Consider the following 23,567-nt stretch of genomic DNA (forward strand, 5'->3'; position numbering starts at 1 on the left):
ATAAAAAATATGCAAAGCTAGAGATTCAGACACTGGAAGAATGGAATGAGCACAATTTCACAGGAACATTTTGTACTTAAATTCTTACAAGGGGCATGAATTTTCCAAATTGATTTCCAAGAAGAAAGTTTGGTAGAGATAGTACAATGCTTCTTAAGCATAAGATGATAGGCTAATCATATAGTAAGGTTACCATGATTAGGACCCCAAACTATAATATCCTCTGTACCAATATACTTGGGGCCTATTCTCTTCACCTTAATTTCAGTTCAGTTCAATTTCGTTCCGCTCCTAATTTCCTTCTCTCGTAAACAATCCAATCCAATTCAACTCAACTCAACTCAGTTCAATTCAGCTCAGTAAATCAGAACAAACTCTTAGCTAGAGAAATGCAACAATATGAAGAATAACTACAATAACACCATTTAAATACCAAGTTTCCTTATAATTAGGTACATTCCAATGTCCTTTCAAATTGGGAACATGTTCATCCTTCAAAGTATGTACCTATCCCTCTAATGCCAATTCCAATTACTCATTCCAATTCCTAAGACAAAAGGCCAAAGCTAAAATTTCTTTCTACCTATGAGAATATCTTTCCAAATTTATGAGTGAGAAACTTTCAAATTACAGTTAAGAAAAAAAAAAAAAAAAAAAAGAAGAAGGCTGACTTATGAAAGTATTTCTCATTAAACTTTAATTCTGCACCCAACCCCTTAATATGTACCCTGAAAACTAAATTGAAAATACCTTGTAATTAATCAAATCGAACTGATACATATCCACTCCTATAAAGGGATCTTCGAGCATATATTAAATTTATAAACAAAATTTCTTTACAACTGTGCATATATCGGACTGCAAATAGATAAATCAGATGTGTATTACAGCAGCCCCAAAAATTTAACACTTTCCTAAGCAGGGCTTCCTTGTATTTCGGCACTAACACTAATGCTAACTCATCTTTGGGAGAGGAGAATGAACTATGAATGATACATGCTGAGCAGGATCAGATAACAGTCCATACGTCAATGGGCAATACAGTGCAAAGAGTAAAAATCAAAATGTGACTGAGATACATGTTTATATACAAGGAAACAAAAGGCCCATCCTCAGTATTTGCAATTTGAAATTCTATTGCACATCAGAGTCCCTCAATCCTTTGCACAAAAGCCAGATTATCTGGACCAAAAAATTCTGCCTAACCTGAACGATAGAGAAGAAATTTATTATTAAAAAATATACAACAGCAAAATGAAAACATGTTAACAATGAGCTATGCCAACACTTACAGCCGTTGCCAATTAGCTATACTACAATGCTCATCTTGGTCGCCAATAGCCAGGAGCTGCAACAATAGTCTTTTAATCACCGAACATAGAAAACTAAGAAATAGCAAAATCAAAGCAGGACCAAACACTAAAGTGAAAAATGAAGACATGGCACAAACCTCTTGTGGCCACTGGTATACTACCATCACAAGGCGGTCCACCAGACATGTGATTTCCATGGTGCATTGGACGAGGAGGAAATCCCCACCCATGGTTAGGTGGTCTCATTGGTTCACATGGACCTGAAAATGTTGGGACACAAGTTAAGAATCTGGAAATGCAGAAATCCCAAAAACAAATATATTATAGTGTGTTCAAAACACCAATAAATCGTAGAACATTAAATTTCAAGTTACTATATAAATTGGATGTCTTACTGGGGTATGGAGGTCTAGAATATCCCCAGCTGTCTGTCAACTCATGTCTCGGCTGCCTAACATCGTGGTCTCCATAAAATTGGCCACCATCTACACTCTGAGCAAAGCGGGAACGGTCATAGTAGGGTGGGGGAGCAACCTCCCTTTGTGGCCGGACTTGTTGATCTGGCTGAAGGTAAGAAAATTGATTGGATGAGGATGGATATGGTGGCCTGACATTATAAGCTTTTCCGTACAAATTCCCATCCATCGGTTGAAGATTATTCTCTGGTGCCACATGATTATGCATTACAGGATAGGAATTGTAAGAGCAGCTAGTTGATGCAGGCATCTGCATTGGATGGTGCATTCCGGAAACCGGAGGTCGTGCTGACATTGCTTCTTGCATATTCTGCAACCAAAGAGATACAGGCATCAAATTAAAAATCAATAATCAATAACCAACAACAATAATACATCCATAGAGAAACTTGAAATAAGAGAATAAAATAGATCACTCGTAAGGGTAAGTCAATAAGAAGGTTTTGGAGTGCTGAAGGATCCTAAATCTCAGAACCTCATAACCCCAAAAACTATAAATCCACAAAAGACTGTATTGTAAGGGTCTGCATAATATACACTCTATCATCCCATTCCCACCCAAAATACACACAATAAACAAATAATGATATATAATTTTCAAGGGAAAAAAACCTCATACAAAAATAAAGAAAAGAAAATTTCAAAAAATATTTTAAGTGGATGTACACAACCAACCCACCATAAGGTAATAAAAGGAGCACAAAAGGGAGGGGGTAAAATAAAACATCTTAAATTGCATGTATAGTTTTAAACTTACATTTCTACCAACATGAAGCTGTGAATCAACATCCATATGAGGCACATTAGAGACATTAGGAGCAAGTGGTGGCGGTGGTGGTGGCGGGGGTGGCGGCGGTGGTGGCAGAGGTGGGAGTGGGGGTGGGGATGAAGGTAAAGGAGGTGCTCGAGGAGGAACATCATGAGGTAATGGAGGAACAAACGAGGTAAATTGCTTATTACAATTGTGTGCATCAAGAGAAGTATCAGTAGCAGTAGAAGTAGCAGTAGCAGCAGAAGCAGTTGGATCCATTTTAATATCACTACAGGGCGCCACATCCTCCATTTCAAGCTCGCCATCAACATCCTCTAAGATATGTCTGTGCTTTACGGTTGCAGTCACAGGAGTCTTTTCCTGCGGCTCTTGATATTTAGAATCACGCTCAGGAGTTACAGCCTCAAAACTTCCTCCGTCAGAATCACTCCCATCATCTTCTTCCTTAAGCATACGGGGCATGCAAAATCCAGGAAGCTGAAAACTTGAATTGCTGAAAAAAATGGGGAAAAAAACCATTTAATATCTTTACCATTCAACACATTGCAGCTAAAAGATAAATTAAACACCATTCTAAAGTGGACATAATCACTACAAATTTATCACTAGCAACGTTACCAAAGTTTTCAAGGGACCAATGCTGCTAGAATTCAAAATTTGTCCAGATGACTGAGTCCAATGGTTCCCCTTTTCTTCCTTTCATCATATATTATCACATATTTAACAAATTAAGAGGACATCCTCCTCCATTCCCCTCAAAAAAAATTATGAGGATCAACATGGAAACTATCATCAATGAACCAAAGTGACCACATAAAATTAAGAATCATCATTAAAAAAAAATTCAAATTACCCTTCAACCATAATCTGGTTCCATTTGGTGCCTCTACAATACCCAAGGGAATCCATGCAATAACATTTATTTAGGATAGCAATATAGAAGGGAAAGGAAGTAAAGAGAGGAAGGGAAAGGAAGTAAAGAGAGGAAGGGAAATAACTCTCCTGTGCTTTGTCACTCTGCAGCTAGTGGATCCAAACTAAATGCAATACCACTATTTATCAAAATTGTCAAGGGACCAACTCAGCTAAAGTTCAATATTTGACCGGATAAATAGCCAATTAAGTAAAATTCCATTACAAATCATGCCATTAGTCCCTTTTTCTTCCTTTCATCAAGAAAACAAAATTGCAAATTTAACAAATTGAAGTAACCTGCTATATATCAACCATTCAATGAAAGGAGAATATATCAGGTAGTGCAATATAATTCAATTAGTAGTGTCTTGAGGAAAATAAGTTAGTTGGAGTAATATTAGATGTAGGGAAATATTTTAAAAACTGAACGAATGTTTTAAACTTTTAATTTAGCTTAATTAAGCTAAATTGGAAGAATATCCATCTATCACATGTGAATTATCATTTACTTGGCTGTAATTTCCAAATTATAATCAATCAAACTCCTCCTCCTTGCTTTATTCTAGCATTTAAAATTTAGTTAGTAGCACAAGAAATCATATTGGGATCAGCTTATTCACTATTAGCAATCACCATCATTGAATCTATCAACTGGTTTCATTTTGTTCTATAATCCAGATGAAGCCATATATCTAAGAGATAACTACTTCCCTTACTCAAATAAAGAATTAATTGAACAAAACTACATCCTGTGAGCATCTTTCACATTGTAATCCAATGCAAGCTCTGCTTAGCAAAGGCATTTAGTGGTTTGGGCCTTTCAGCATAAAGACCAAAGCTATTTATATGTTTTTAGTAGTACACTTGTAATATACTTTTGAAAGTGGCAGGTTGCATTAGACCCTATAAAATATACTTCTACTAAGATTTATAACCATATTTGTTATAGACTTATAATAATAAATATCACCAGATATCATAACATACCAATTCCAAACCCCCCCCCCCCCCCCTCCCCTCCCTCCCTCCCTCCCTGTAGTCCTCATTTTTTTTCTTTGGTTTCTACCACATTCATTATCTTGGACCCTCTATCCATTAAAGCTCTTTTCCCTATAGTCCTCATTTGTTGGGACTCCCAACTTTAGTAAAATTAGAATAAAGGTAAACTCCATATGTTTTCCAATACATGCAGCATATTGACTTCCACATATGTCAATGCACAAATTTGATTATGAATTTTAATATTATACAATGAAGCTAATAAAACGACATTTTAGATAACTGCATTACTTTTTAATATATTAGAAAAATTGTTGTCAAAGCCAATATATGAATAATGCAAAGAGTCAAAATATGGCACATTTTGAGAAACAGAATTAGTACAGGTTATAGCCTTGTAAGATATTAGGAGTCGATGTAAAGAGGAAATAATCAGCAATAAATTTTTGTAAGTTTTTATCTCCTCTTCTCCAATATGGGAGACAAATGAGACATGAAGAGAGGGATAACACAACACTCAAAGGCACTCTCTTAATATAAATGATGCAATGAGAGATGTAGAGGTAACCTGAAGCATAGGCGCAACCAGGCAAGGCACTTTCATTATGTCTACCCACCTAACCCTTTTGGTAAACTATTTTATTTACTTTTGTGTTGTAAAAAGTTTCAGTAAAAGAGCACCAAAATCGATGAAAATAAATAAATAAAAGCCCATACCATGTAAATTGAAAAAAAAAGGCCCACACTAAACAATTCAAATAGTTGAAAAGAGAGGGGTCTACTAACTGGAAAACAACTACAAAAGATGAGCTGATGTTGAGTTGATAGACACTCACATTAGTCACATAAATGCTAACACTTTGTTTGGATAGAAGGAAATGGAAGGAAAAGAAGGGAAGAGAAAAGGAGGGGGACAAACTCTCTTGTTTGGGTTAAGGATTGGGGGAAGGAAGGGAAAGGAGAGGGAGGGATCCATTTTCCCCCTCTCTTTAATAAGCATTTTTCCCTCCAAATTTGGAGATATTTGGAGGGAAAATGGAACTCACCTCTCCCCTCCCTTTCTCTCCCTTCTCTTCCTCCTCTTTCCCTCCCCTTCCTTTCCTTCCTTATTTGCTATCCAAATAAAGCGAAGAGAAAGCAATGATAACAGATAGAAGCAGAAAGAAACGATAAAGAGAGGGGAAAAAAAGAGGGGATGGGGGAATAGAAGATATTGAATTTATAGATAGACCAAGAGAGAGTTGACCTTGAAGAGATTTTTCAGTGACAGCTATGGGAAGCTGCCTAGTACTGCCAACAATAACCAAGAAAAATAGCCACAATCTTTGCATATCAATCGAGCACCAATTGTGAAATTCACCAAACTTTTAATTTACAGCTTTGACGAGATTGGGGGGTTTAAATTCACGGATCCATTTGAAGAAATTTCATGCAATTAATGAGAAATTTAGTCAAATTTGAATTGTAAAACTTTATTAGGTTTTAATTCAAAGAAAATATGAACTCATCAAGTTTCAAAATTAGATTTTCTCTATTTCGCATTAACACAATATGTGGCAAATAAATGGGTCCCACAACTCCTACCGTATACTACAAAATGAGGTATTTTCTTAAAGACCAGACTCACCCCCTCGCTAAGTTTTGCCTTGAGCCTAATACCATTAAGACGCAACTTTTAGCAAAAACCAATCTAAATGTTTTGGACTTCAAGCTTTGCAAAAAAAAAAACAATATAATATGCTATTTTTTGAAGATTAGTTTTCAAAGGAGGTGAGAAGCAAGAGGGAATTGAGGAAATTAAAAAAAAACGCACATAAATACAAGAAAAACAAGTGCCTCACACTTGAGGTGATGAACATCGCATTGCATTGAAACTAACATATGTAACAATTAGATAAGAAAAAATAACCACAATTTCATCAGAGCTCTGAATTTCAACACAAAACCAACAGCAACAACAAATAATAATAACAATAACAATAATAATAATATTGAGTGAAAAAGCTTGTGAATTATGCAACCATATTTGATTCCAACATGCATGCAAGTCATCCAATATTTACAATATACTTCCTCTGTTTCCTAATATTTGCAAACAAACATCTCAGTAGGCATTTTGAGAACGATTTTTTAACGGTAAACAAACATATTAGTTAGTTGAAATAACTATATCACCGGTAAGGGAGTGTATTGGATTTCAAAAATTAAAAGCAACGTAATTTAATTTGGTCCATTAAACTTCTCCAATCTAGACCGAAAATGACTTGGTTGGAAGGAGTTAGGAAGGATATGAAACATATGGATTTGCATGAGAATGAGGGATTTGATCATAAGGTATGAAGGAGGAAGATTTTTGTGAATAACAATACTGAATAATCACAGTTCATGTAGTTGATTGCAATTATGGGATTAAGGCTTTAATTGATTGATTAACCTTTTACAATCTCTTTGTTAAAATGTGTTAAATAGAACTTGGTTGCAAGTATTATGAAACGAAAGAAGTATAAAGAGGTTGGGTGCAATTCTTTAAATACATAAATAAACAAAAGCTTACCATATCAGTACGAGATACTTTAAATTTGTGAACATTCAACAATAGTGTCAACATTCTACAATAGTCATTGAAAAATGACTACCACAACATTTAAAATTAGACGGTTGTGATTTAATAATTATTGAACAATTCCATATGTTAAATCTAATTAGAATTCATTTTCCTTATTTAAGATATTCAATTAAATTTTTGAAAATAAATTATTCCAATTTTCAATTTTTTTAATCAAATAAATTTATGAAATTCAGTTTTAATTATTAATAATTAATAATAAAATTAAAAATCAGAAAAATAAAATACTTTTTTAATAGTAAATAATTAAATTGATTTTTAATTAACAAATTACCATTTAAAAATGATTCAAAATTCATTAAATCTTAACCGTTAATTTTTAAAAATTTTGGATGACACTTTTCAAATGACAACCATGAAATCATTCTCAAATTTGATGTTTTTACAAACTCCAAAAAAAAATGGATCCTTTAGCACCAACTGAAAGGGTACATTCATGGCAATTGAGGAACAGGAAACTAAAAATTTGGAAGAGTAGATGGAATTCGAGGTTCTCATGTAAAAGGTTGCTGAAAACCACAAGGAAGCGTTAATCTAGGAGATGAAGCCTCCCAACGACAACCAGCCACCAGTGAACAAATCTGTTTATTCCAATTAAGTACCGCTATTGTTGCTAATTATAAGAAAAAAAATATATAGATAATGTTATGTGAAAATGTGCAATCCCTGAAGACTCGCTACTATGCCAAGTCATACAAAGCCTTCAGGATGTAAAAGTCTGTATGCTTTTGCAAGCATTTAAGCCACCTCCAGCTATTATCTAGGAGAATATCTTATCCCTCTTAATTTTTTAACAGTCTCAGAGCTTCATAAGCAATTTTAGCACCTCCACAATTTATTACTTTCTCCCTAAACTATTCCTAGAGTTTCAAGAATGGTAAAATGCACAATTGGAACATTTATGTGCAACTTAGCCTGTAAACAGCATTCCATTGACCACCTAGAATTATAGTCCCACTGAATATCGGGATTCTTCAAGACTTTGAGGTATAACTTAGACCATTATTATATTCCAACATAAATACATTCTTTTTATGGGTGTGGCAACTTGCAAGTATTGTTGAAACATCCATAAAAGGAATACATTGCAAGTATAGAGAAACAGAGGAAATATGTTATTATATTAATATAAATCATCTTATCATACATAAGTTGTAAATGGAAGTTGTACTATCTTTTTAGTTTTTACACAATGCATACACAATTTAAACAGGTTTTTGGCAACTAATTTTTATCTAGAGAAAAATTGACTATGAAAAAAAAAATTGGAGAGCTAATTCAACTAATAAAATTTATCACATGTAGAGACGTGGACAGAGAGTAGAATGTTACCTCCCATACTCATCTACCAGCATGCCTTCCATGTCTCGTAAAGGATCATCAAATGATCTCTCTGTCCTTGACATGCGACGAGAATAGCCACCAGTAGAAGAGGAACAATTAAGTGAGTCAAGCTCCCGTATATGTTGACAAAGAATGGATTCTGGGAGGATCCTTCTTTCTAGCCAAAGCCGTAAGACCTGAAACACAAGATAGATGTCAAAATTGACCATGCTTATGATAGTATTACAATTGCAGATAACCAGAACTGAACTCAACATAAGCTGGGTAAAAAATTATTGTCGTTACACTTGCCTTCAAGCATTGCCTACGATTTTCTCTCCCAGCTTGACCAGGTGGAGCAGCAGCTGATAACATGCGTGCAAGGTTTTCTTTGACAGCAGATATATATGTACCACCAACTTCACCTGGACATAGAAATTTTAATTTACAAAGCCAAAAAAAAAAAAGCAAAAAAAGCAATCATGCTACATTTAATTATGGAAACAAGCACAAGTATTTGCATGACAGTAATAGTGATAAATACATACCTTTCAAAGCTCGAGAGCATTGGGCAATTGAATCCACAAGGAAGAATAGATCTACTCGACGGTACATGCTTGACTCTTTCTCCAGATAGAGAGCAAGAAGATCTACCACCTAAACTCAAACTCTTAGTCCACACTGTAATACCTCTAAAAACTACAGATATAGATAAAATTTATAGAACTCCATCCATCAAAAAGTGATGATCTAAAATTCACATTTTCTTGTCCTCAAAAACAGTGCCATAAGTTTGTAATTATTAAAAAGAATCCTACTCTTCATACATGTATAAATTAACTAGCTGAACCTTTGAGACAATATGGCTATCACTAAACCCATCATGACATTGTTACAGCAGAACCAACATTTATGATGTTCGGCTATTGATCTAAATGTGGACCAGATTTCAACAGAAGCAGAATGTAAATGTATTGAATACTAAGTATATTGTACGTTATTTCAAACGAAAGCAACCTTCTATCATACACCTGTGCCTCTGAGCTTGAACTTCTGGTTTGAAAATTAAAAAATATTTTCTAGACAGCTAATATACATGTAAACCCCCATCCAGAAATTAAAAAGAAAAGAAATAGCAAGAAAACTTAAACCATATGCAGCTAACAAGTTCACAAAGATCATTAAAATAAAATATTTAGAGAGTTGATCATACCTCAACAGCACTGCCAAATTTTACACAATCAACTGCGATTCGAGTTGCCTTGCCTATGCTTTCTTTAGTTCTAGTCAATTGCCCAAGTGAAAATTCAAGTGAAGCAATAGCAGCTTTTACTTCTGCTAGATTAGTTCTTTCCCCTGACTTAACCTGAAGACACATATCAGCATCTAAAACTTTACTTTCAGAAGCATCTGCAGCTAGCCTGCCAAGAGGTAACTTGGCATCAATGGCTTCACCCTCCCTACGCAGAGAATGATAACTGTTATCTGAGGCAGCTATAAGGTTGTTTGAATGAGAAACATGCTTCTGCTTTTCTACTTCAGCAGAAAGGGTAATTGTAATTTTACTATCATCATTTAGATCATTTGACAGACCACCAGATACTGCATCATGACATATTTGTTGTGAAGCATTCAATAGCGGTGATGAAGAGGCATCCATTCTTACATCTGGTGTAATTTCAACTTCGTTCACAGTTTCACATCTGAGATTACAAGCCAAAGTAGCATACAATTAATGAGATAAACCAGCCCCAGAGATGCAAAACTTAAAGAAAATGAAATGGGCAACAAACGAAGAAAAAGTGACCAGCAAAATTACTTACAAACTATCAGCTTCAGTCATTTTGGTCATTACAGCCTTCAAATTTTCATTTGTTGCAAAATTTTCAGCCTTTCCATTGCAGAGACCTACAGTAGTACCATTACTGCATCCAACATTTGTATCTTTATCTTCCCCTAATTCAGAGTTTATGTCCTTTCCAGATTGCAGCTTATTCTCAGGCTTGTTACATTCTGTCCCACATTCATCCATTTTTTCTTCCCCTGCCTTGCTTAAGACCTCCAAGTGAGGCTGAGTTAGTACAGTAGACAGTGATTCTGACAGCCCTGACTCAGGAACTCTGCTTAAAAAGGCTTGTGAAGCCTCTGGGAGGATATCGTCAGACACAATAGTGATCTCTGTCCCACTGGGATCTTTATTTTCTACACAAACGGTCACTTCCTCAGAATTATCTTTGGGTTCAGTCTTTTCAGTGTCCAAAATCCTGTGAGGTGAATCCAACATAGACACGTCTTGAAATGACTTAGTTATTACTTCACAACTGGTTGGATCAGAAATGTTAGAAGGTCCAGCACAATCATCATGGAAAGCATTATTACAGTTCAAGGAATCATGATGTGATTCCAGGTCATTGCCTGCTTCGTCACTCACATGCATATCAGAGTTAGTCTCAGCAAGAGGAAAATGAGACACTTCGGTTTCAACTTTTGTTGACAAAGACACCAATACTGGTGTTTGACTCTCTTCAGCAGCATTAGCTGACATGGCTTCTAAGGCCCGATGAAGGCGCTTAGATGGAGGTAAGGCAGCTTCACCATCAAAAACACAGCCAAACGGGAGATTTGTCTTAGTCTTCAAAGGCTGAGGCTTATCTTCAGGAATATGGATACAATTATTCACCGGTGAAAATGCTACCGGCTCATTTACAACACAGGAGTCAATTTCCTTTTGAGTCTGTGACTTATCCTCTGCAACCTCTACAACATTATCCACAGGCGACGACACTATTAGTTCATTCACAGTTAACAAATCCTTAGGTGGACTGATATCATCACAATTCATTGAAGTACTTGTAGGCGGATGGATATCATCACAGTTCATGGAAGTACTTGTAGGCGGATGGCTATCATCACAGTTCAAGGAAGTGCTTGCCAACTTACAAGCACTAACTGGAACAGACCCTAAGGCTTTTTCTTCAGCCTTCACAAGAAAATCAAGCTGCTGATGCTCTTCAGCTAGCATTTTTCCCATTCGAACTCTAGCGCGCTTTACTAGGGGTAAGTGTTCATCACTTTCATCCTTGTGATGATTTTCAATCAATTTTCCACACAAGGATGGCAATGCCATAGTATCTTTTAGGACCCGCAACTCATTACTAACTTCATAATCAGATCTTGAAGTAGATTCTAGAACATCATTTTGAATTCGTTTTCTTCCTGGGTTCCTTTTTTTTCTCACAACAACAGTCTTTGCATGAAAATCAAGCCTTCTACTCAATTCAAGACCTCTTTCAAAACCTTCACTGAAAAAATCTAATTGTTCCCGTTTATGGTCAGATTCAATGGCACTGCCATCATTATTACTAAGGTTCTCAGAGTCAGCCATAGCAATTTCAGATCCATTATCTTCAACGGTTCCATTGGAATTACAAATGGGTGAATCCTCAATACTGGGAACATTCAGATCAGGTGATCTTTTACTCCTCTTGGCTCTTCTCAATGGACCATCTATAAATCCATTTAAACCAATATCATCCAAAAGATTACTATCACAACATTTCAAATCACCATTCTGTAGACCACGCGAATGAAATCTCAGGGAGCTTCTGGACCTTTGAACAGACACTTTCTTTTTGTTAGCAGACCGTTGAGGCTGACTGCTTCTAGACTTTTTTCTCAAAGTATAGGTATTAGGCATGGAAAAGCTGGGTCCAGCAGCATTATTATTCTGTTCTTCTGATGCCACAGTTTGCTGCGTAGATTCTACTTCTGTAAGCGCTCCAACATCTTCCAAAGCAGTACCTGGTTCATCTTTTGGTCTACAAGAATTAGGTGATTTCACAGTGGAATTATGTGTTGCATCAGAAACTCTTGCATTAGATGCATTAAGATCATCAGTTACAGCATTTTCAGCAGAAGCACCGCCAGAGCTCAGCCGATCATTCTGATTATTTTCCTTTAACTTCTCATAACAATCAACAATCTCCTGCACAGCTCGAACAAAATCAGCACCTCTTCCCTGGCGCTTTCCCAGAAGAAATTCTTTTTTCTCTTCTGTGAATTCTTCCACATCAGCAGGGTTGCAGAAGGCTCTGCATTTAAGGAAGAACATCACCACAATTACAATTCTACAATGCATTCTATACACAATCAAACTAAATTAAACGCAGCTGTTCAAATATGAACTCGCCAAAACAAGGTCAATACAAAGAGCATAAAACTTTCCCTCATGTCAAGACCAGTGTTACCCAACACTCCACCCCCCCCCCCCCCTCCCCTCCCCTCCCCATGAACTGCATAGTGAGAACACGTGTACTGGTATGGTAAAACATTGGACTAATGTAACATAATTAGGCAGTAAATTGCGCTCTGCATACCCATTCTGTGTTTTAAAGTGGACCAAAACTTGTCATAATATACAAAAGGCTGGAAACAACACTTACAAAAACACAATATTTGTTCCCCAAAAAATTTATCACTTCTACAAGCTTCCATACTCTCATTAGTGTTTGGTATTCTTTCTATTTTAAACTAAAACTATCCAGCATTCCCAAAATGTATGCACAGATTTGACGCTTACAAATAATACCCAAATCAAAGTAATTGATTATTAGCCTTAAAGTAGAAAGGTTCAGAAAAAAGAATTAGTTATCCGCTCATCTCAACAATTTTTCCCACAGCTCAACATGTAACATCGTAATACTCAAAACTATAGAGTATATAGAATATAAATAAATGAAAGACAAAGATAAATGTAAATATAGTATGTCAGATTTTGGGACATTTCAAAAACGGAATAACTAGCTTTGAGGATGTATACCGCCTATTGTAAATTAAACAAAGAAAAAGACAAAAGAGAGTAAAGATGGCTCCCAAGAATAGCTTGTAATCACAAAATAATGCTATAACTAGTGTGTACCTCAGTGTTGCACCGGGTTACTACTTCAAAACAAAATGTAACCCAAAATCCCGTTGTTGAAGATATTACATTTCCATTGTTTAGAAATTGTTGAGGCTATTCCTTTTTATTTATTTTTTTCAAGCTACAAATTCATTTTTTTTTTGTGCTTACTTATACATATATTTATTTATGTGTATATAGAGAACATAAATTGGCTGTGGCTAAGATGGTAAGGTGTGTAATCTTTGTAACCATGAGATACAATGTTCAAACCTTGTGGGATGTTTTTTTCTTATTAATAATGACATGGAATAAATGTTGCAATGCTAGAAGTGACATGGCATAATGATAGTTAAATGATGACGTAGCGCAATGTGGTGCAAATTTATGTGACAAATGTTTTTAGGAACATTTTTTAACATATACAAAATATTCCAAAAAGGGTTTTAGTGCCTTACCAACAATTTTAATAATGAGATCATTTGATCAACATCCTTGATACTCTTGTGAGAAGATTTTAAGAAAAAACAAAGCTTCAATATCTATACTAATATTTAATAATAGGAAAATTTAAAGGCCATATAGAGTGCCACGTAGGATTTTTTGTTTTATTTTTTTTTTGTTTGTTTGGTAGTTATCTACTTATTCCAATAATGCTTTTATATTATTTCCCAAATGACACTAACAATGCCTTCGATCATTATCATTTCCCAAATGACACTATTCCCCTAAAGTTTCTCTATTTAATATTTACAAATAAATTAATTTTCAATTATTCAATGTTACTTGATCAATCATCTTTCTTTCTCCTACCTATAATCTGTATGCATTTTTAATGGTTAGTCAACTCTTACAAGTGTTCTTCCCTTTATATTAATTTCACATATTTTAAGTCAATTTTTACATTTTAATTTCTTTAAGCTTTTCCATTCCTTTATGTATTTTTTAAGTTCTAAATGATAATGGGGTTGATGGATGAGTCGATTATTCCGGACCTGACTACCTTAAATCTCTGGAAAAATTCATGCAAGATCGATCAGCTTGAATAAAAGATTTCTATTGCCACTATCATTCCTAGTTGTATGTCATCGTGGCGTTATTTATAATGTCAGCCTTTCCTTCGAGCATCAGATATACCAGCTTAGTATCCTTTCATTAATCTCACTTTTACTAATCTTCTAAAACAAAGGAGCAATTTCAATTGAAGGCCAGAAAACTATTACGTCAACATTTAGTTTGCAATTTTTCAAACACGCAAATTGGATTATCATCACAAGTATAAAGAAGATTGCAGATTACAAATCATCATAGGTGCTACCAGAAAGACAATTTGACAACTCCGCAGCAATCGTGTTACTCATATAGCATCTCTAAATAGAAGGCTATAAAGGGAATAAGGATCTCAGGAACAAGATGTTATAATATATGGTAAAGAGACAACTTAAAAAGGAAGTTCAAGATGGCTAATAAGGAGGGGTAATAAGAATATACATCACATAAATTCACTTCTTAGCTAAAAATGTGGTTTTGAGGTTGTCAAACTACATAGATTTTGGATATGTTTAAAACAATAATAGTGGAACTTGTTAGGTTTATCTAATCAGTATATTAAAATGAACAACATTTAATTGTTTAAACCAATACATATATGCAGATATATATGATCAAAGGTACAAAGGTGTACATTGGATACTGTTGGGAAGACAATATTACAGATTTCATTTGGACAACAAGGCTCTTTAAAGCTAATAAGTTTTGTTTGGACCATATATGGGTAACTGAATTACTTTAATCATAATTTGATAATATGATACAAGGGGGGTAGCCTGTTTACAGCCTCTCCGTAGAGGTTACATCCTGTGAGCAAGTTTCATATTTATTCTGGCACAATTATTCTAGAAGCGCCTATAGATGAATAGAAACACACATGTCTAGCATGAGTGATGGAGAATTAGTACATGGCGTGATACACTTATTTAACTCATCGTAAATAGAAATAAGTTCATAAAGGGTTGATAATTACGGTAGGTTAAGACAGAATAGGTTCTGATAGGAGTTAATAAGTTCAAATTCAGGAAAACATTTACTAAGGGGTTTCTAAGGGCTACCAAGTTCAATTTACAATTAAAGAAGTTCTAATAAGTTTAGGTAAGCACAGATTAGTTCTAATATGTAAAAATCAAGTAATAAAAACACATCCTAACATGCCAAAAATACCTTATCAAACAAGGCTAACAAATATTCTTTCTGGAAAAATTTAAAGGTAAAGCTATATATATATAATATAATGAAACTCACTCAAGTTAAAAACTCAAGTTAAAATGAATTTTTTCATATATGCAAGAATTGCTTTAATCACTTTGGAGCATCCTTGGCATCAAAATAAAAGCAACTTATAAAGGGGTCCTAGTTCATATTTGAGGTGCTTAGAAAAGAGGGTTGGGAGTTACGTGGTTACGAAAATCAGATGGGGAAGTTGGCCTTCATTCGAAAAGGACAAAAAAAAAAAACAAACCCTCTATAATCTAGTGCTGAGGATTGCTCTCCAGCGATCTCTGGCTACAGCAACACCCATTTATTTCTCCAATTGTTCAGCATCCCGTATATTACGGTTTTCCAATATTTACGATTTTTTTATTAGGGTTTAACTTAGAGTGTTTTCATTAAATTAACATGGGGCTTTTGCTTGAATTATACTTCTAACACTGGATAAGGTTCAATTTGAAAACAAAAAAAATGGTCTTCATAAATTTTTAGATTCAAATCTCAATTTTCCGCCCTATATATCATAAAGCGACTAAGGCGTTCAATTATGCGTCTTGGATGAGGTGCACGCTTTCTATAGGTGCTTACACCTGAATTGGTTAAATCTCTTGCGCTATGCGCCTTTTTAAGACTAAGATTGGATGTTCATTAGTCACTACAACATTTTGCAAAACATATGAACTTTCATACCCCATGAAAGATAGGAGTAACCCACTAACTTTGTATCTGCATACAAGGATGTTGATGAAACAACGACAATTCGAATCACATGTTCTACACATGTGCAATTATACCAAATAGATTGGACTCAATTACAAAAAATTGTTAGGATAAGAGCTTAGCTCTAAAAATTTTAAACAAGCTTTTGGGCTAGCAAAGTCATTGCACTACGAATATGTGATCTAATGACAGTTAGGGATGGCAATTTAATCCGAATTCGATCAAGTCTGATCCGATCCGAAGAAAAAAGTCTGATCTGAAGCGAAGAAAAAAGTCCGATCCAAATCCAAAAAAGAAAAATCCAAAACCGATTAAAAAAGTCCGAATCCGAATGGAGTCGGATCGAACTTGGATCCCGCTTGAGGTCCGATGAATCCAACCCGAATCCGAGTCCGACCAGCAATATATGTATGATAGTCATACGGAGTAGGTTTTATAGTGTAGTTTTTTTTGTGGGTCTATAGAGCCAAAAACCCAAAACCCTTGTTATACTACTTCCGTCGCTTTCTTTTCCTCTCTTAGTGTAAAGTCTAAACCATCTTCTCTCCTCTACTCATCTTTCTCACTCTTCAAAATTCAAATCTCCCATTTTTTAATCCCTCTATTATTTCTAATCTCATTAGTCAATCTCTCTCATCTCATAACGATTAAAGAAACCAAATTTGGAATATAATATGTGTAGCTAACTGGCTATGCATGTGTCGGGTGCAAATCTGCAAGTCTCCTTCACGTGTTCTTATCGATTGTAGATCTAGTTTTGAAACTTGTTAATAAGGATGAAATTTGAGGGAAAGCTAAGTATTATGCCATTTTCAATTAATAGTAGTGTTAGTATTTATTTCGACATCTGATCTCATTCTTTAATTTTTTTTATTTTTCGAGTTCATTTTGTTATTTTCATAATTGTTGTATATTAAAATCAATTCAATTTATATAAAGTACTAGTGTTTGTGCCCGTGCGATGCTCAAGTTGTTTATTTAATTTTAAGATAAAATAATTTATACATCAAAATTTAAATATATCATTGATACAAAATTAGTAAATGACTAATAATAATGTTGGTAGAAATGTTCATTTTAATACATTAAAAAACAAAAAATTAGCAAAAAATAAATTAAATAAAATAAATGTTCAAAGCCCGTTGTGACCCGAACCTAAACTTAGGACAAAGGTTGAATATTTCTTGACTCGTAACCTGAAATGACCCAATCTGACCTGACTTAAGTCAACATAATAATAAAATTCTTTTAGATTGTGAAGTATATTATTTTAATTGATTAGTATATATTATAAATGTATGTTTTACGCTTTGAATTACTTCCTTCGCTCCAAAAAATATTATGATATAAAAACTAAATTTATATGAGAATTTTTGAGAATTATAATCTAATATTTTTTTTTAATAAAATTATAATTCAATTTGTAAATCTGAAATATGGGTATTTTATCGAAAATATAACTCTAAACTAACAATTTTATCCTAAAATTATATCCAAACACAATTCTAAACTAACTTTTCTATCTTATGAATTCTATTTAAATCTATCCAACGTGGCACGACACTTGACGAAGTTGGAATGTCAAGTGTCGCTAGCTCGTGATCTGGCTAAAAGATTAGCTTTATATATTAGTTATATGATATGATATAATTTTATTGAAAGTTTGTTTGCAATTATACATTAATTTAGGCTTCAATTATTTGGATTCATAAAAAGTGAAAATTTAATATCATTAACCGTTCGGATTCGGGTCGAATTCGGAGGTCGCTAAAGATATCGGACTCGGAGCTCAGCTATTCGGAGTCGGTTTTGAGTTGGACTCGGATTTCAGGTTCGATTGTGTGGCGGATCGAAGTCGAATCCTATACAGTCCCACCCGAGTCCGATCCTTTTTTTTCCTAATGACAGTGAGTGACAACGGACACGTAAGCATTATAAAAAAAACTCACTTTATCCTAAATTACTCACAACAAACTTAACAAGCGATGATGTGGTGAGTTTGGATGGAAAGGACTTGACCATGAGTGAATATTTTAAGTATCTTAGGTCGATCATAAAGGAAAAATGGTGACAATGATCACGACATGACCTACAGGATTGATTAAGTCGGGGTGGCTTAAATGAAAAGCGGCCACAGAAGTGCTATGTGTTATGTGACCGAAGAATTCTCTTATTGAAGGGGAAATTCTATGTTCAATGGTACAGAATGTAAGGCTTCTAAGAAGAAGCACATTAAAAAGATGAAGGACACGAAAATGCACATGTTAAGGTGGATGTGCGGGAACACGATAAGAGAAAAAAGATAGAATCAGAAATGAGGTTATTCGCAAGAAAGTGGGTGTGGCAAGCATTGCAAACAAACTAAGGGAAAATCGCCAGCGTTGGTTTGGGCATATAAGACGGAGACCGAGGGTGCATCAGTACGAAGAGTGGAACCAAGAAAGACTAAAGAAAGATATGAAATATTTGGATTTGCATGAGGAAGAGGTATTTGATCGTAAGGGATGGAAGAGGAAAATTTTGGTTGATGTCTAGCATGATTAAAGTTTTGATTGATTGATTTTGATTTTTTGCATTATTCACACACCATTTTGACCAATTTCATTTTGCTAATATTGAAAGAAAATGTTACCATGTAAGATGTTGGGTTTGTTTTAATGTATACTATCCGAACATTAGACATCAATGTCAGTATATAGTGCTAATTGTGCATAACATAGAAAAAAATATAAATATGTATAATGGGTTTATAAAAGATTTTATTGATAATGTTATACATTTTTTTTTTTTAGTTTACATTAATTTATATAGAAGGATTAGTTACATTGGCATAGTTATATTTGATATATGCCAATTTGATTTTACATGCATAACTATTAATTTACATTGCCAATTCAAATGACAACAAACTTAACTATATATATTTTGGTGAGAGTGAGTAAAATAAGGAAGGCCTTCACATTTTAACAATTAATAATTTTTACTAATACACAATTAAAGATATTAGTGTGTGTAATCAAAATATTATAAGTAAATACAACAAATTTTTTAAAAAAAAAAAAAAAAAAATCTTAAAAGGACATCTTAGTTACCTAATTTCAATTAGGCAAGTTAAATATGACATGATTTATTTTGAAGACTTCCATGAGATTTTAGAGCTTAAACAAGACTATCCAAGTCGAATTGAATTGTTAAAAAAGGTCATGTACACATAAAGGTGTATAAAAAACAAAAATTCAACATTTAAGAATGGAAACTATTGACAAAAGTATAGTTTTAACATCTATCAAACAAGCTATCACACATGACATATAAATCTTAGCACACAACATGCCCAACCATGGAGAGCAAGTGACAACTTACGTTTAATCCTTTATTTTACTTTAGTTTATATATTTTTAATATGTTCCTAAGAATTAAAGGCGCATTAAAAATTATAAAATTAAAAAAATAAAAAATAAAAAAAAAATTGCAATGAAATACAAATGCCTCCCTTCACACTTGCTTGGAATTATAAGAACCTTTGTAAGATGTCCATATTATTAGCCTCTCTCTATAAGCATTTGTGATTCTTCTTTCTAATCCTTGCTTCAAGCTAAGAAATTTAAAAAAAAAAAAAAAAAAAAAAAGGAAAAGAAAATGAGCCTAACTCTTTCTACTAGGTTAAAGCTATTTCTTTTAATATAAATACATAACTTGCATATTTCACACAAACCCCTAAACACATCACCTATGAAGTAAAGTGTAACTTGCATGATATCTATAACTCAAAAACCCGTGATTAAATCCCATTGTGCATCAACTAACAACCAAACAAACAAGCTACAATCATGGTGGTGATTTCTAGACAAGTAAAAAGTAAAAAAAAAAAAAAAAAAAAAAAAAAAAACCATAAAAAATACATTCAAGATACTAAATGTCAATGATACAAATACACCAAAGCATTATAGTTTAATAAATTTAAATTCACATCCCCAAACATTTAAATATCAAACAAATACTCACATTTGCTTTGTTCCAAAGAAATAAACGAGTACTTTCTTCCAATCACGTGAATAACCCCATTTCTCTGGCTCACTTACCTAGCACCAAAAGGTAAGATCCAAGTGTTAGTGATCAATAGGTCACACTACCAGAGTTATACAGCCCAATGCAGCTTAAATAAACAAGAAAAATGAGGCAAAAGGGGATTTATTATGAAAATAATGAGTACAGCATGCCAAAGCTCAAAATTTACACTATGCAATCATTAATTCAATAATTCAACATTAAAGCTTTCCTCTTGTACCTCTGGGCAATAAACATCTCCCAATGCCCTCATGAGTTATAAATTATGCTTTCTTTCCATATCGAACAAAAAATAACCTCCACAACCCTAACAAAGTCACCATTTCTCTTCGCTTTTAATACAACCACCAAAACATCCTCATTTATGGTAATATGATTGTTACATATCACACAAATATAACAAGTTATTGGTAGTATATTCACACAACTATCAATACATTCAATAGCCATGATCAACAAAACAACTAAATTCAATTTTTTTTTTTTTCACTTAAATAAATCCATCACATCGCCCCCAGATTTATTCCGTTTAAAAATAACAATGCAGCACCTAAAACCTAGCGAATAAATGAAGGAAATCTTACACATGTTAAATGATCAGGTTTCAAACTTTCTATATTTGTGAAAAAGAGTTATATACAAACCTAAACTCTTATGGGATGGTAGCCTACAAGATAAAATTTGGAATACAAAAATATGCATACCAACTATTATATCCCACCAAAAAAAGTGTCATACCCAAGAAATGCTTAAGCCATGAAACGATATTGGTGGATAGCCAATTCACAGCCGAGGTACTAATTAGGATGCTTCTCTCTCAACAAAAGTCTAATTTTAATTGAAATTGTGTAAATAAAGGCATGAGCAATAACATCCATGAACCACCACTCTCTACAAAACCCACCATCAAAGGATCACATCTAAACATTTCAAAACAGCAAAGAGACCGAGTGAAACATCAAATTAAACAAAAAAGAATAAAAACCTTGCTTCCTCGTACACCTTCAACTATTTTTTTTTTTTAATTGAAATCCTATATGTTCGCTAATGAAGAAAATTTCCCCTTTTGATTCTTTTGCAAGTAAAAATGAACCATATTCATCAGAATGTCCCAATTCTATTGTGCACCATGATCTAACAAATAATCGGCACCCTGCGAGTTCCATATAGGTGTATGATTCCACATAAGCCAGTTAAAACCACAACCAACATCATTGCACTATGATACACAAGAAATCAGAGGGTAAAGCAAACTTCTCTGCACCTAAACTCGAACATATAATCAAAATACTAAGGAGCAACAATAACCCACATAAACTTAAATGACCCACAAGATCCACCAATTAAACTGATAAGCTAAAATCCCTGAATTTCACAGAAAACAACATCAAACCCAGAAATTAAAAATCAGAAATTCAAAACAAAACCACAAATTACCATGATTTATAACTACCCATAAACCCCAATAGAAGATCAAAGCAGAAAAACATACTGTAGCTGGCCACGCCGGAAAACCTTTGACCTTAGCAAGAACAAGATCGCCAACTTTCCACTGCCGGCGAGCCGCGGCAGCAGCAGCAGCCTTACTAGCGCCCTTCCTTCGACTCGGCGCCATAGAAAAACCAACTCTCCCCGATCAAAAACCCAAAATTTATTTCAAAAATCAAAAAATTCAAAAACCCCACTCTCAATTAACAAAAAAGAAAAAGGAAAAAAGGGGGTATAGAAGCAAGAAAACTCTCTATGTCATGCTAAATTGAAAATCAAATTAGGGAAAAAAAGAAAAAATCGAAAAGTGATGCGGCCACTCGCTGCTTTGGCGAAGAAGCGAGTAGCAGAAACACAGTCGCTAGAATCACCAGAAGCCGGGAAATTCTGAGGCATTGAAAGTTGTAAAAGCCCTAGAAAAATTGGAAAGGGAATTAAGGGAAATTGAATTGGGGAATTGAAAATCGAATTTGAAAATTGAAAGTGAAATTGAAGAAAAGGGGGAGGAGAGAGAAAAGGGAGTGACTGCGGTTGCAGATAACCCTAAACAACAACAACACAGAAGAGAAGAGAAGAGAAGAGGGGAAGAGAGAGAAAGTGAAAAAAATTGGAGAATGGGAAATTCAGGGGGAGTTAATTTTGGGGATGGTTTGCTAACGTGCGCTGCTCTGAGAATTTTTTTTTTTTTTTTTTTTTTTTGGGAAGAAATGTTCGTCGAGGTTAACAAGTAAAATTAGGCCCTCTTCAAGACCTTAAAAAGTGAGTATCGGTAATTTTTTAAAAGAATATTTTTGAAACCAATTTTTTTTTAAAAGAATATTATAGAGAATCACTAAAATAAATCAATAAAATTAACTACAGTTCAATAAAATTAATTTTATTTCAGTAAAAATAATTTTGGTTCAATAAAATTAACTTCAGTTCAGTATTTATCCCTTTTAAAGCACGGGTTGGATTCTGTATCAAATCATATGAGTAATAATTATAATTTTTATATTTTTTTAGTAAAATACGAAGATATTCTTTCCAAATTATTAATAAATTAGACTAATAAATTATATCTTTCATGTTTCAAATAAAATTGGTTTCAAAAAAAAAATGTTTCAAATAAAATTGATGTAATGTAAAAAAGTAAAATGCATTATAATTTGAGTAGTTAACGAAAACCGGAGTTTGATTTTTCAAAATAAAAAACAAAATAATTTCAGTTTAGTAAAAATAAGTTCAGTTCAGTAAAATAATTTTAGTTCGGTAAAATTCAAAGAAGAAAATATAACAGAGAATCAGTAAAAAAAAATTCAGTGAATTTCAGTAAAAATAATTTAAGTTTAGCAAAATTAATTTCAGTTCAGCAAAAATAAGGAGAAGTGACCGTGGCCTTAGTGATCTGAACTTAATTTTCAAAACTGAATTTACTTTTTACTGAAATAAACTTGCTTTTATTTAACTGAACTTAATTTTTACTGAAATGAACTTGCTTTTATTGAACTGGAATTATTTTTTGGTGAACATGGCTTGATTTTACTTTCTTAACCTCCACGAACATCTATACTTCTATTTTTATACTAATCTATACTAATTGGAACTTTTTATCTTCTTATGACTCTTGTCGTATTCTTATTTGTCCGTAATTATTTATAGTTTTATAATTTTATATGTAAATTATTTAATTTGGTTTTTCATGTAATTTTTGTCATGAAGG

The 23,567-nt window shown here is 33.7% G+C and overlaps 1 protein-coding gene across 1 annotated transcript; it reads right to left on the reverse strand.

Moving 5' to 3' along the window:
- Positions 1–775: 775 nt before the first annotated feature.
- Positions 776–22,623, reverse strand: LOC145617472 (protein HUA2-LIKE 2-like). The gene is made up of 12 exons (XM_081672174.1): positions 21,870–22,623; positions 20,315–20,391; positions 10,248–12,515; positions 9,638–10,127; positions 8,973–9,081; positions 8,737–8,849; positions 8,434–8,621; positions 2,547–3,054; positions 1,709–2,099; positions 1,451–1,573; positions 1,293–1,348; positions 776–1,206 (listed from the first exon to the last, which is right to left on the reverse strand). Exons 1-11 carry the CDS (start codon positions 21,990–21,992, stop codon positions 1,323–1,325), a joined length of 4,416 nt encoding a protein of 1,471 aa, XP_081528300.1. The 5' UTR covers positions 21,993–22,623; the 3' UTR covers positions 776–1,206; positions 1,293–1,322.
- Between the last annotated feature and the right edge of the window lie 944 nt (positions 22,624–23,567).

This window comes from Chenopodium album, chromosome 26 (assembly GCF_948465745.1).
Source record: "Chenopodium album chromosome 26, dcCheAlbu1.1, whole genome shotgun sequence".
In the NCBI taxonomy this organism is placed as follows: Eukaryota; Viridiplantae; Streptophyta; class Magnoliopsida; order Caryophyllales; family Amaranthaceae; genus Chenopodium; species Chenopodium album.

Bases quoted from the DNA above. Each gene is read 5' to 3' on its own strand.
- LOC145617472 (XM_081672174.1), bottom strand. From the start codon at position 21,992: ATGGCGCCGAGTCGAAGGAAGGGCGCTAGTAAGGCTGCTGCTGCTGCC. The intron at 20,392-21,869 runs GTATGTTTTTCT...TTTTGGTGCTAG, and splicing joins TTCCGGCGTGGCCAGCTACA to GTAAGTGAGCCAGAGAAATG. The intron at 1,349-1,450 runs GTTTGTGCCATG...CTATTGTTGCAG, and splicing joins TATACCAGTGGCCACAAGAG to CTCCTGGCTATTGGCGACCA.